General features: G+C 23.7%; 1 protein-coding gene across 16 annotated transcripts in view; it reads right to left on the bottom strand.

Moving 5' to 3' along the window:
* The window catches only part of LOC410161 (afadin), a 51,732-nt gene that overhangs the window by 22,578 nt on the left and 14,007 nt on the right, over nucleotides 1-15,147 (bottom strand). For 8 of the 16 annotated variants that reach the window (XM_026439771.1, XM_026439762.1, XM_026439770.1 and 5 more), the window contains 14 exons: nucleotides 13,909-14,203; nucleotides 13,614-13,732; nucleotides 12,820-13,131; nucleotides 12,250-12,529; nucleotides 11,339-11,995; nucleotides 10,981-11,229; nucleotides 10,759-10,899; nucleotides 10,504-10,569; nucleotides 9,941-10,014; nucleotides 9,703-9,821; nucleotides 9,134-9,283; nucleotides 8,439-8,599; nucleotides 7,983-8,351; nucleotides 6,800-7,484 (listed from right to left, as the gene is read on the bottom strand). In XM_026439771.1, the coding sequence (XP_026295556.1) occupies nucleotides 6,800-7,484; nucleotides 7,983-8,351; nucleotides 8,439-8,599; nucleotides 9,134-9,283; nucleotides 9,703-9,821; nucleotides 9,941-10,014; nucleotides 10,504-10,569; nucleotides 10,759-10,899; nucleotides 10,981-11,229; nucleotides 11,339-11,995; nucleotides 12,250-12,529; nucleotides 12,820-13,131; nucleotides 13,614-13,732; nucleotides 13,909-14,203 (3,677 nt within the window). The remainder of the gene's footprint in view (nucleotides 1-6,799; nucleotides 7,485-7,982; nucleotides 8,352-8,438; nucleotides 8,600-9,133; nucleotides 9,284-9,702; nucleotides 9,822-9,940; nucleotides 10,015-10,503; nucleotides 10,570-10,758; nucleotides 10,900-10,980; nucleotides 11,230-11,338; nucleotides 11,996-12,249; nucleotides 12,530-12,819; nucleotides 13,132-13,613; nucleotides 13,733-13,908; nucleotides 14,204-15,147) is intronic. The other 8 variants (XM_026439769.1, XM_026439765.1, XM_016917200.2 and 5 more) reach the window with 8 other exon arrangements.

Below are 15,147 nucleotides of genomic sequence, written 5' to 3'. Positions count from 1 at the left end.
TAGTCATATAAAAATAGAAAAATATTAGTTATATTTTTCCTGCCATTGATAAGCGACTAGTTATGTTAGTGCAATCATCGCCGATATTTTACATATATCATAAATGCTAGGATTATTGTTATTATTTAATTTGATGATCACATAGTTATTGACTATTTAATTTGATGACTATGATTTTTATTGCTTATTATAAACTTTTATTTCGTCTTAGGTATAAGAAAAATTCAATGTACTGTATCGAAAATTTTTAAATTAATATCTTGGAAACTAATAAAAACACAAAACTTAAATTTTAACTTTAAATCTTAAATTTTAAATTTAAAGTCCTTTTCCTTTGTTTTTTTTTTTTTTTTTTTTTAATTCATCATTATCATTTATCAATTAGAAGCATCTACTTTTTAGAAGAATATCCTAACTTTCTTCGATTATTCTAAATATAAAATTTCTAGATATATATATATATATATAAAACATAAACTTTTGGTCTCCTGATTGTAATGAATTTCGTTGCGATCTGCCTCAGAGATTGTAACTATTTTTTAATTACATTGTATTATATAATTACAAAAAAGTACATTATTATATATACTTATATTGAATTTTTATGCCTATAGGATGACATATATTTAGAGATAATTTTAATACAATATAAAAAATAATATTAAAAATATATCAAATAATTATTATTATATATTAATAAAATATAATTTTATAAATTAGTGATAAATTAATATAAATTAAGTAAATATATAATAAATAAAAAGTATAATAATTATTACACATATTATACATATTAAAATAAAAAGTTAAAATATATTTATTTACTTTAAAATCTGCTTATTGCTCTGCAAATTTCTGGAATTATTTTACATACTATAATGAACTATAATGAAACAATATTTTAATAGTAAATTTTAGATCGACATAAATTCTTGTTATCAAACATCAATCATATAGCAATCAAATTTCTTCAACAAATACAATATTACAGTATATTTTTTTTAAATATATGACCAAATCAAATTTAAAATAAAATCAATTGTTCTTTTTATGTTTATACATTCAATTAATCTTTTGATTTATTTTGGTTATTAATTTTTTAAATAATGATATATAAGAAAATTTTCTTAATGAATTAATTTTTTATTTTATGATATTGTGTGCTATTTTTTTCACTTCTATATATAAATATTATATCTTAAAAATATAGAACATCCGTAAATTGTAGATTCTTGAGATAATTTTTCAATATTTTCCTTTATATAAATTTTTATTACGGATTTGTTAATAAGTTATTAACAAAAAATATTGAGAAAATATTGAGAATGGATTCCTGCGCATAGCCTAGTTAAATCGCGATAATTAGTTACATTACTATCAATCAATCACAACTAAATCCAAGAAATATATTTCGAAAAAAATATATTAAATATAACAAATATTTTTATTTATAAAAAATTATATGAATCATGAAATATCATGAAAAATGAAAAAATAATTAAATAAATATAAATAATATTTAACATACTTCCAACAAAAATTTTTGTAAAAGAAAATGTTATTATCTTAAAAATTTCCACTTTACGGATATTCCAACATTTTTTAAACATATATAAAGTAATTGCTATATTAATTGTAATTCTTTTTTTTTTGAAAAATATTGATTATTTTATTTACTTCGAAATCTTATGTAATATTAATAATAAATAATATGTAGATTGTTCATAAAATTTTAAGTCATAAACAAAGATATAATTTCGAACTAATCAAAAGATGTATTTCAAAATAAATTTTATTGTATAAATAATTTTAAATCAAGACTCTACACTATATATATGTACAAATCAAATCAAAACATTTCGTGTTAGAATAAATAATATTGATTTTTACAATGATTGCGTTTTTATACATTGATGAATATATGTCCGCACAATTATTTGCATAGATTTTTATATGAGATATATTACATTGCATGTGTTTCTTTCTTCGGAAAGAACACAAATTTGTCAAAATGATTCTTGTTTGCTCATTATTTGTTTTTAATTTATGAATGGTGAAGCGAATCTTAGATTTATATTTCTTTGAATTTTTTTTTTTTGTTGAATTTGCCATTGCTATACAATATAATCAAATATTGACACATATTTTTTTTTAATTTATAAAAACTTTAATTGTTATAATATATTATTAAAAATATAATAAAATATATTTAATAAAAAATATATATTACTATTATATTATTTAAAATATATTTGAAATATACAAGATAAAAAAAATAATCGGATCATATAAAAAATTTTTGTCGCAAAAATGACATTGACATAAATTTTCAAGATCAAAGTTTTTTTTATTGTATCATATAATATTCGTTTAGCGAAGAACAAAAGTCTCAAGAAATCATAAATCGCAAATGAATTGTTCTTTTGAAAAAGAAATCTAAAATTTTATAAATTATTTTATTCAATATTTCTATGTTTTTATTGTAATATAAATATATTGGGTTGGCAACTAAGTAATTGCGGATTTCAGTTGAAGTTGATGACGACCTAATCAAAGCAATAATCGATTCGGATCGTCACAGTAACTCGTGAGATTGCAGAGAAGCTTCATGTATCACATACATGCATTGAAAACCACTTAAAACAATTTGGCTATGTTCAAAAACTCGATACATGGGTTCCTCACGAATTGAAAGAAAAGCATTTAACGCAACGCATTAACAGCTGCAATTTGTTAAAGAAACGTAATGAAAATGATCCATTTTTAAAACGACTGATAACTGGCAATGAAAAATGTGTTGTTTATCAAGCGGAAAAGATCGTGGAGCAGGCCACGTGAACCAACTTAAACAACATCAAAAGCTGGTATTCATCAAAAGAAGGTTTTGTTATCAGTTTGGTGGGATTGGAAAAGGAATTGTCTATTTTGAACTCTTACCACCCAACCGAACGATCAATTCTGTTGTCTACATTGAACAACTAACGAAATTAAACAATGTAGTTGAAGAAAAGCGGCCCGAATTGACAAATCGAAAAAGTGTTGTATTCCATCATGACAATGCAAGGCCACACACATCTTTGGTCACTCGACAAAAATTATTGAAGCTTGGTTGGGATGTTTTGTCACATCCACCATATAGTCCTGACCTTGCACCATCTGATTATTTTTTGTTTCGATCTTTACAAAACTCCTTGAATGCTAAAAATTTCAATAATGATGATGATATCAAATCATACCTGATTCAGTTTTTTGCTAATAAAAACCAGAAGTTTTATGAACGTGGGATTATAATGCTGCCTGAAAGATGGCAAAAGGTCATTAATCAAAATGAGCAACACATTACAGAATAAAGTTATTTAGTTCCATGAAAAAATTGTCTTTGATTTTCTAAAAAAAATCCGCAATTATTTAGTTTCCAACCCAATAATATAATATGCAATTGATGAGCTAATTAAATATTATAATATATTTTTATAATTTAGCTTACAAAATATATGAAAATTCAATGGGGAAAATAATTATGTTCAGAAGAAATATCAATTATCAATATAACTCCCATTAGTTAAATCAATAATTTATTGATCAAAAATTAATATTTTGTTAATTTAACACTCATCAGAGATTGAAATGAAATATTATTCTTATTGATAATAGTTCAATAAATAGAAATAAATTAAAAGAAAAAATCATACACATAAACTTCAATTAAACGATCTCACAACTTGACAAAATTCCTGCTATTATTTCAGATTATTCAGATAAAATGGAATGATTCAGATAAAATGCAAATCATGCTTTTTGAAAAAATTTTATGTATTATTCCCAGAAAAAAAATGATAAAATTTGAGTTTCAGCAGATCTTTTGATTCATAATTTAATGTATTTTTCAAAGATTGGTAAACAAATTAACTAAAATATTATAGTGTTGTCTATATCATCGTATAAATTATCGGAATTAAATAAATCAGTTCAATATTATAACCTTAATGATTCTTGCTCAAGTATTAAAAATAAAATTCTATTCCAAATTCTATCATTCTTTTTATTCTAAGAATAATACATATTTCAAAAAGTATAATTTCCATTCCAAATTATGTAATTCATTAGCAGAAATCAAGTTGTGAAATTATTTAATTGAATATTATGTGTACAATTTTTTTTCTTTGATTTATTCCTATCATTGAGCTATTTGTGACAAGAACAATATTTCTTTCATTATAAAGTTAATCTGATCTCTAATGAGCGTTAAGATAACATAATATTAATTTCTAATCAATATTGATTTTAGCATATAATAGAAGTCACATCGATATTGATATTTCTTCTGGACATAATTTTCATTAAATTTCGATATTTCGTAAGTTAATATGTAATATCTAATTGATTTATGAATTGCACATCATTTACATTCCAATATTTCAATAAAAATATAAAAATATTGAATAAAATAATTTATAAAATTTTAGATTCATTTTTAAAAAAAAGAACTTATTTATTTGAGACTTATTTTTTCTTTAAATCTTTTGTTTTTCATAACGATATAATGCAATAAAAAAAAAATTTTTGATTTTTAAAATCTATGTCAAATCTGTCATTTTTGTGGCAAAAATTTTTTATATATCTTCATTGATCTAGAAATATAAAATTAAAATCCAGAGATATGATAGCTATGATATTTAATTTTTATACCTGTACATATTTTTAATGTAAAGTTTTAGTTAATAATATAATTAAAACTATTTTTATATTGAAATGTTTTAGAATATATAAGTAATCATTTTTAAATTTTTTATTTTTTATACGGTTTATTTTTTATTTGTTTAATAGCCGAAAAAATATTATAAAATTTTTGAATATTTAAGATATATTTTTTTATAATTAACTATTTTTTATAATTAACTATTTATTACTATTATTACTATCTCTATATAAAAAAATAAAATCATTTTTTATTATATTCTGATGATCAATTTTGAGATGATCATATTTATGAGAACGTAATTTATATGAAAACGCATTCATTGTAACTATAATTTATCTTGATTAACAATTAAAATCAATTGGAATTATTTTGAATTTCTATTCTGTATATGAGATCAGGATTTAATATACGAGATATATTAAATCCCATTGCTAATTAAACATTAAATATTTTACTTATAAAATCCAATAGTTTTACTATTAACACATATGTATATTTCTACGATGCACATATATTAACATACATTTGCTAATAATAAAAATGTGTAAATGAGTAAATAATAAATGTGTACGTATGTAAATGAGTATAATAATAAATAAATAATATTTTAATATTGTATTAAATATTGCTTAAACATGCATCATGTGTTTATATTATTTACATATATATAGCAAAAGCAAAACAGTAAACATAGAATATAAATAAAAGCAGACTTGGAATAGATAAAAAAATAATGAAGTAATTATCAAATTGGTTCATAGAATTACATTCTTGTATTTAAGCATAAATAAATTGTGAATTAAAAAAATGTAAAATATACTTAAAAATTATAATAAAAATTAAAGTTTTAAAGAAAAAAGTAAAATTTATCGATAAATTGGTTCTTTATTGATTTCAATGATTTAAAATATATTATTAAGAAAATTATTTTGAGCAACTTTTTCTTATATATATAAAAATAACTTCTTATATATTCTAATATATATATTTATTTTTTTAATATTTAATATTTAATATACATATTTTTTTTGATATTTTTTTAATATATAATATTTAATATAAATAACAATTGACTTTATTTCCTGAAATATTAACAAAAATCTTTCAATATTATATAAGATATTTATTCATTAGCCAAGTTTTTTTTCTAATCATAAATATTAAAAAAAGAAAGAGGAAAAATTTGTTTTTGCTATTTTTTTATAATCAATATAATGGCCTATATTATTATAAATTTACCATATATTATAAATTTTACAATATTTTTTGACAAATAAAAGTGATTTTTAATTTAATTTTTAATTTTCTAGATGGAATAATGTTTATTTTTTATGTCATGTGAAAACAAATATCAAAAAAAATTTCTCTATGTCATATAGAAAATAACCATTATAAAAGATTAAAAGTGAAAAAAATATTTTGAATAATATGTATCAATGAATTATAAAAACCAGAAAAACATTTTTAATTTTCTTCTAATGCTTACTATTTAACTATGAAGCCTAAACATTCTATATATTATTATATTGAATACTTATATATTTGTATTCAAAATAGTGTCAATAGGTGTCAATATGTGTCATATAATGCAATGCATGTTTTGATATTGTACTATGTATCTATATATATGTCTGATATATCTTCTTGCATATTATTTAAATAAAACAAAACTATGAAAAATAAAAAATGAATTTATCCTTAATTTTTAGCCTTACGATTTTATTTTAAACCAATTATATATAATGGTTATATATAAGAAAAAGTTACTCAAAATGATATGCTTAAAAATATATTTCGTCATTAAAATTAATGTCTCAATTAATCGATAAGTTAAGTTAAAAAAAAAAATTGTTCGAAAAGATTACTTTCATGCGCGATGTTAATCGATCATTAATAAATATATATATATATATATATATATATATATATATATATATATATACAATATATATATATAATTTAATATATATATTAATATATTAAATTATTTATATATATATATATATACAATATATATATAATTTCTAATTTGCATAACATTCAATATTTTTAACATCAACAGGCACGCATTCAAAAAATATAATGTCGATTGCTTACGTAAAAAGAAATCAAGATTTAGATGAGTTCGATTTGATCTTGGATAAATTTTCCAATCCTGGTCGAGCATTAAGTTGATCGTATTATTAGTATAAATTTTTTCAATCAAAATTGGAATTTGCTGATTGTTGATCATGTTATTTTTTCGATTTTTTTTAATTTGAATTGGTAAAATATTAGAATAATTATTTTCTTTAATAAATGACATTGATTTTTGTTGACATTTGTCTTGAACAATGAAATTTTGCTTGCAAAGTTTTTCTTCATAATTTGTTATATTATTATCATTCCAAAATTGAAATTGTTTAGTAGGAAGTGATAATATATCATTGATTTGTTTTAATTCATAAACCGAATCACATTTTTTTAAATTAAACCACAGGTATTTTTTTCTATTTCCCTCTTTTAATTGATTATTTTCGTTATGCCATAATTCCTTTATTCTCTCAATATTTGGATAGGAACTTGACAATTGTTTCATAAATTTAGCATTAGATAATTTTTGTTTTGTATTCTTTCTTTGAATATAATTTTTTGCAATATTTATTATATATGGTGAATCATATTTTTGAATATTTTCTGATATTAATTTTTCATTTATATTATACGAAGATAACATTTTATTCATATCCTTATTCATGTCCTTATCAAGAATTATATTGTTTGAAGATATAATATTCATATTCTTATTTGATGTATATGAAAAATGTAAAAAAGAACATTGAGAAAGAGATGATGCTTTTAGATAATCAAGATTATATATTTTTTTCAATTGATTTATCATATGTTTTTGTTCCGATAATGATAACTTCCATTTATCATTTATAGATATTTTCTTATACATATATGAATTATCGTAATAATTATTACTATCATTCTTATTTAACAAATTTACTGTTAAATTTTCGAATATTTTATCTGATTCATCTCGTAAACCGTATTGCTGATTGATTTTATTATTTCTTAAATCTAATTCGGATCGAAATTTACTATTATCATCAAAGACAGAAAAATAATTTGATTGAGTTTGATACTTCTTAATCGAAGCAAAATTAGGTTCCGAAGAAAATTTCTTTAAATTATCTAACCTCATCGAATTAAGTCGATGATCGATTAATTCAATATCACTAAGTTTCGAAAAATATTTAGCCAAGATTACGCGACCACTGCAACTAAGGCGTACCTCTTCTGGTGATTTCCAACACTTGTTGAAACTGGAGACATCATAAGTTGTATTACTATCTAGACCAGACAAATCAAGATTCAATACTGGAATATTAAACATGTCAGCCTTTGCTTTTGAAATAAATATTTCGAAATCATCATTATTATTTAATATAACATACGGCGATAACAAGATATCTTTTACTTTTCTTTCTTTTATTTCATCATTTTTTTCCTGTTGTTTCGCCATATTATATTTGTTTGCTTGTTTGTTTGTCTTTGTATATTTTTCTTGTTTATATGAAGATGCTTCTCCTCGTTCGTATCTATTTGCAATTTGTCCTTCTTCGTTGATTAATTGTGAATCATAGCGTTTGATCACAACGCGCTGCATACCTCGTAATGAGTTTAATATTACGAGATAATCTTATGAAATATCAACTATGATGTTAACCATGCCATTATAAATACTTACGTTATTATTTTCCAATTGGTATTTATCCAATTCCAATTGGAATTGATTGCTTGAAAATGGAACTGATGATATTTCATCGACTTGATCGATATAGGGTATTGAATCGAGAGAAAAACTATTACATTTGTTGTTTACTGTAGCCGAAGAATCCGAGTTTGAGTCTAAAATAATCGATGTTTAAATATTTATATTTATCGATTGAAGGAATGAAACGAATTGACAAACTTCCAAAACAGGTAGCAAATTTCTTTTTTCGTATTAATTTTTTTGTTTGCTTAAAGTGCATGCATTATCTCTCAAAATATCAAAATTGTGTGTAAAATAATAATATAATTTTGATATAAAAATATCAAAATTGTAAATATCCGAAATCATAATCGAAAGACAAAAGTAAATTTGTGTTATTGCCATCACCATTATTATCAGCCACCATATACCACTTATTCTAAAATTATAAATTATAACTTTTTGTAGCTTTTTCCCCAAATGCTTTATCCCCATATGCTATATAATGTTTATTAATATTATATTTATAAAAGTACGTATTTTTTAATAATGAATGATAGTTTCTTAATTTTCTAATTTGTATCTCTGAATATTTTGCAAAGATTGCAATATCAATTCGAAACAAGATTAGAGAAATTTAAAGAATTAAAATTCCACACCTTTAAAACAAATCGAAAAAAGAATCGCACCTGGTACTGAATCGATTGAACGTTCCAAATCAATCGCGTGCCTTGGAACATTCAACAAATTACCCATTGAATGTGATGTAGATGATTGCTCGTTCATTTCTTGCGCCGTTGAAGCTTCCAAGCTTTCGGATTTGGGTCGAATCTTGTATGCTGATCAGGAACAATTAGTTAGTAAAGCGTTAATTAAGCATTCATATCTCGTTGTTTCGCGAGAGCCAGAATACGAAGAATAAAATGGCGTGCAATAATGAATAATGCGAGCGAGAATAATATGTAAAAGCGTTATCAAGCGAACATTCCGCAGTTAGCAAATTGAAAGCATCGCGAAAGTGAATTAGAATTGATTCTTTAAATTCAGATTGATTATTTCAGTTTTTTTTTCTTAATTACGCCGTTTTTTTAAATTCGTTGTCTCACTCTCACGATATATACAGTTCTTTCACCACAGATCTCTCATTTCGTCATTAAAGCGAAATGAATTATCAAACAGTGAAATAACATAATTGAATCAATTTGTAATATAAAATAAAAAAAGTTTAAATATTCTATAATAAACAAAAGATACATACCTCTGTTCATTACTGGTGATGGTTGTGACAATAAAGTAGCTAAACCATGATATATGGCACCCTGCTTAGCAACTTCAAGTGTGACTATTGGACCAGTGCGTACTAAATATTCAGCAGCCCTATAAAAAAACAAAATCAATGTTAATAAACTTAAATATGAAAAAAATTAACATAAAGAATATTTCCGCAACAGTTTTGCAATTATTATATAATTTTTAATTTTTTTTGTATCACTTACTTTTCTTGAGTAATTCCTACTAAACTTTGTCCATCCACTTTTAGCAGTTGATCACCAGCAGTCAATCTACCATCCTGCAGTTCATACATATATATTTTGATAAAAAAAAAATATAAAAAATTCAATATTAATTAAAATAGACATATATTTTCATATAAAATATATGAAAATTAATAATAAAAATGAAGAAATAAAATATATCTATAAGATGATTCATGAAATTCTTATTTTAATTTTTGTTATTATTGATTTCAAAAATTTTTTAGATAGAATTGAATAGAATTTCAAAAAGGTATTATATTATTAATTTTTTTATGCATAAATGCATAAAAGATATATGAAAATTATTTAAAAAAACTAATAACATCAAAATGTATCTTTCCTGAAACCATTCAATTCCATTAATCATTTATTTTTTTTCTTGTAAAATTTTTTTCACGATGAATAATAATAATGATAAAAATAAAAGTGGTAACATCTAAACTATCTATATTCTATATTCTATAGAAAAAGATATTTTAATAAATGATACATATATCAGAAAGCAAATAATATTTACTCACAGCATCAGCAGCACCACCAGTAACTACGCTCTTTATATATATTCCAAGTCTATCTTGACCAGCACCCTGAAAAATTCGAAATATTATATAAAGAAAATATTTAAAATTTATAGAATATTTTTTATTAGAGAATCTATATTCTATTACAAGAATCAAAATTTATTGCAAACATATACTAATAACTTTTGTAATATTGAAATATATATTTAAACATATGTATACAAATATAAAACATACATATATATGCGTACATACCTTTGCCGCAACGATACTTAAACCCATTCCATTAGTAGATTTATGTAATTTTATTATATGTATCTCAGGCTGAACAATATTTGAACCCGCATGACAAGAATACCCTCCAGATCTATTACTCATTGCACTTGGGCTGCGAAACTATTAAAATTTTAAATTAAATTTAAAAGTTAATATTATTTAAGATATTTTTAATTATGAAAGAAAAAAAAATTTTTTTACATTATTATGATGATCTATCATATATATAGTCCAGTATCCACTACTAGTAGGTTGTGATGCCATACGACAAAGACCATCTCGTTGTAATGGTGCTAAAAATTCTGCTAATCCTGGAGGTACACCACGAATAACTTCGCAACTATATCCATCTTCGGGAAGTAAAAGTGCTAATGCAAGTGTAGGTTCTTCCTCAAGTCGAATCTCCCTGCCATCAGCACGTGCCAAAGTATCAGCCACACTTTCTGCTACCTAGAATTTAATGGTAAAAATTCTAATCTCTTTTTATTTTTTTTTTTTATATCATATTTTCTTTTATACAATACCTATTTATTTTATTTAATCACAAGTATCAACTTACTCTGACTACATTCTCGATCAATTCTGCCGGAAGTCTTGGCTCATCAGCAGCTGGTTGATATTTTTGCAACAATGCTCGGACTTGAAGAGAATTCAACTTAAAACAAGTAGAACTTAAAGTAGCAAGTTCCTCTGCATTATATTTTGGCGCTTGTAAAAGATGAGTCGCTTGCATAATTGTTGCTAAGTGACATTGACTTGCGAGTTCTAATCCTTGCCTTTCAGCCCAAGTTTCAAGAGCGTTTAGTCTTGCCTTTAATCTACGACCAAACCATCTAACACATAAGTTTGTGTTTGAAACTAATGCATTAAATGTAGTTGCATTTATTGTATGAAATAAGTGACTAAATAGTTGAATCGTGAGCGCAGCATTTACTCTACATCGTCTGAGTAATGCCATCGTACTCGAAAATATTTGAAGAACACCAGCTTCTTTGGCAGGTTCATCTGCATCAGCCATAAATTGTGACATTGCCGGCGCTAGTTCTAAGGAAATGCATCGAACTAGCGACGCAAAAGCTGTATGAACTGCTTCTGTCAAAATATCCTGTGCTCTCGTCGAAAATGCTCCTACATGACGATCGTTTTTCAACATATGTAATAATTCTGAACCATTTGCTAACCATAATGCCAATGAAGACGCATCCATATACCGTTCCTATGTGAAATATAATAATAGATAAATAATATAAAATTTTGCTTTGAACGAAAATAACAAAAAATAACAAAATTAATTAATTTAATAAAAATTATAATATAATGAATAATAAAAAATTTTGAATCTATTTACTTGTCTAATTTGAATATTTATTATATAATTATATAATTATTGAATAATTATTACATAAATAATGTTAATTTTTAATAAAATATAATCGACTATTTATTTTTTTTTGTATTATTTTAAATTACCTGTATTACTCGTTGAATCATACTAGCGACGTTTGCCAACATTACAGTCAATCTGTGAGCTCTCTCCGTTGGTTGTAATTCTGGTCTAAAATGTGTGCTTGCACGATATCTTGCTGCCAGGTAAAGGGTATATGTTGGAGCCAATTTAAATTGAGGTGCTGATGGTTCAACGTCCGTAATTACTGCATGAAAAAATGTTTCTTCTGTTTCTTCAAGAAATTCTAATACAGCTGGTAAGATTGGGTCCGTTCCTCGTGGTTGTCGATCATTCTGTAATGTTCTATCGAAATAATAATATTCCACGTTACTCATAATTCATATAATATTTTTTTTAATTTCGTTTCCTCATTAAATTTATATATTTATAACAGAAATTATTTTTAAAAAATACATTCATATCTTATATTTTTTATATTTACATATTTTGAGTTTTATCTCATTATGTCTCGTTTCAATTATATTTATTTTAACTTACCCTAAAGAATCCCATCTTTGACCGAAAAATCCATTCTTAATAATAGACATTTCTCAAACTAAATACTTTCGATGAAAAATAAAAGCTATTGTTACCTGTTACCGTCTCTGCTGCTGGTAAGACTGGCAGTCTCAACGTTTCCATCGAGATCAAACGTAGTTTCATAATTATGAGTTGATTCCAATGCATGCGTTGGACTTCGAGTATGACATACAGTAACAGCAGCAGCAGGAATGGGTGTAGACTTGTTTGGACTAGATGAATGAATAATTTGGTCTTGAATTGATTGGCTCTGAATTTGAACTTGATTCTGTCCATTATTTGAAGTTCCGGATACTGTTCCATATTTTTCCATGTTCGTTTCTTGATTGGCCAAGTCTGGGGAGCGTCTACGGTACAAAAGCAGGCTGCGTGCAGGAAAAAAGAAGCAAACTAGGAAACTACAAATGGACTGCACAAAAAAGAGCTAACCTCTTTCCTTGATGAACAAGAGTAGAAAGAAACGGAAAAGAAAAGAGAAAAGAAGAAGAAAAGAAAGAAGGAAAGAGAGAGAAATTGTCGTGAAAACATTGTGAAAAGCGTGCTCGAAAAATATATGCAATATTGTTTCACACAAAAAATTATTTTGGTGATATTGTTATGGTTCAACATCGATTTTATATTGTTCTATTGTTATTTGATTTCTATCTTCATTTCTTTTTTTTTCCGCACTTTAAAAGATAATTATCATATATAACATATAATACATATAATAACATATAATAATTTGCTAATAAACTAATCGTTTTATCTACTTATCATTATCTACTCTTAAATTTTATCCCATTTATATATATATTATATATTTATATATATGTACATATTAACAAATATAAAACAATGTACTTACCGGTCATAATTATATTCGATTTGTTTTCCAGAATCATGTCGTTGTCTAATTCGTTCATCAGGTGTTGGATCGATGAACTTAAAAGTATGTAATCTGCCAAATTTCACAATTGCTCCATTCTATACAAAAAAAAAAAAATAGAAAGAAAAGAAGAGAAAAAAAAAAATTACCAAAGAATAAGACATGAATAAAATAATGTACTAGATTTTATGACATATATATAATATAAATACTAATATTGAAATTCTATTTCTAATAGAAAAAAATATTTAATATATTGATACATGATATATACCTGAAGTATTGTTGTTTGATGTATCCTCTGATTGTTTACGTAAGTATAAGCATCTCTGGAGCAAGGTGTAAGAGTGACAATATTTTCAGTAAAAGCAATTACACAGTGTCTCGGCATAACCGTTGGTCCTGTCAAAGTGAGAGTTTGAGCTTGAACTGCCTGTGGACCTATTGGTCTTTCCGAGCCCACCTCCGTCACGTTTGGTTGTAACCGATGTCGTACACCGGCACCGTTTGGAATTTCACTACCATCAGGATTCAATTCTAATAAAAAAGGTAATCTTTCATCTTCGTATCTGTAAAGCAAACAAAAACATATATTAAAATTATTATAATATTTTATTATTTATTATTTTTTATTATTTATCATTTTTTATTATTTTTCGTTAATATTTCCAATAAAAAATTTATGACTTTTATTGGCATATTTAATAAATTCATTTACATATTTAAATATTCATTTTAAATATATATGCGATTATTTTTATAAATCAAAAAAATGTTTTAGATAAAAATATATTATTCAGAATTATTATTATATTATTAAAATTATATTATTCAGAAATACATAATATTTCACTTTGAGGTAATCATGAATTTTCCTATAAAGAGAAATGAAATCCTATATTTTTTATTACACATCCTTGTAACTTATACATTTTCAAAATATTTACTTATAAATATATTTTTCTTAAATTGTTTTTCTTGTTATTGAGTTATTAATTTTAAAAATTTTTTTTTGTTACAAAATTATATAAATATATGATATGTACAATTATATAAGTGATTAAAAAAATAAAATTATATAATAAAAAATTTTAAATTCCATTTAAAAATTTAAATGTAACGTTCATAAAACAATTCAAAATTATCCTAAAATCAAATTTATTATCATTTATCATCAAAATATCCTTCGATTCCATATATACTTTTATCTAAAATATTTTTTCATATTTCTAGATATTTACAGAAATAATCACATGTATATATTTAAAATAAACATATGTATTTTTTATTAAATAGAAAGTTTCAAAAATATGGAAATATTTTTCAATTAGAAATTTCTGAAATAATTTCAACATCAATTTTTTACAAAAATTGTATAATATATTTAATATGCTTTGCTTTATAGATATTTTGATCAAATTATGATTAATGAAAAATTTAAATAAATTTTTTTCTTTTTATATATCAAAGAATTTTCATAGTATTGATTACTATTATGATTTTTGCAACAAAC

This window comes from Apis mellifera, linkage group LG3 (assembly GCF_003254395.2).
Source record: "Apis mellifera strain DH4 linkage group LG3, Amel_HAv3.1, whole genome shotgun sequence".
In the NCBI taxonomy this organism is placed as follows: domain Eukaryota; kingdom Metazoa; phylum Arthropoda; class Insecta; order Hymenoptera; family Apidae; genus Apis; species Apis mellifera.
Note: the sequence above shows the minus strand (reverse complement) of the source record. Positions and strands in the feature narration are given on the sequence as shown.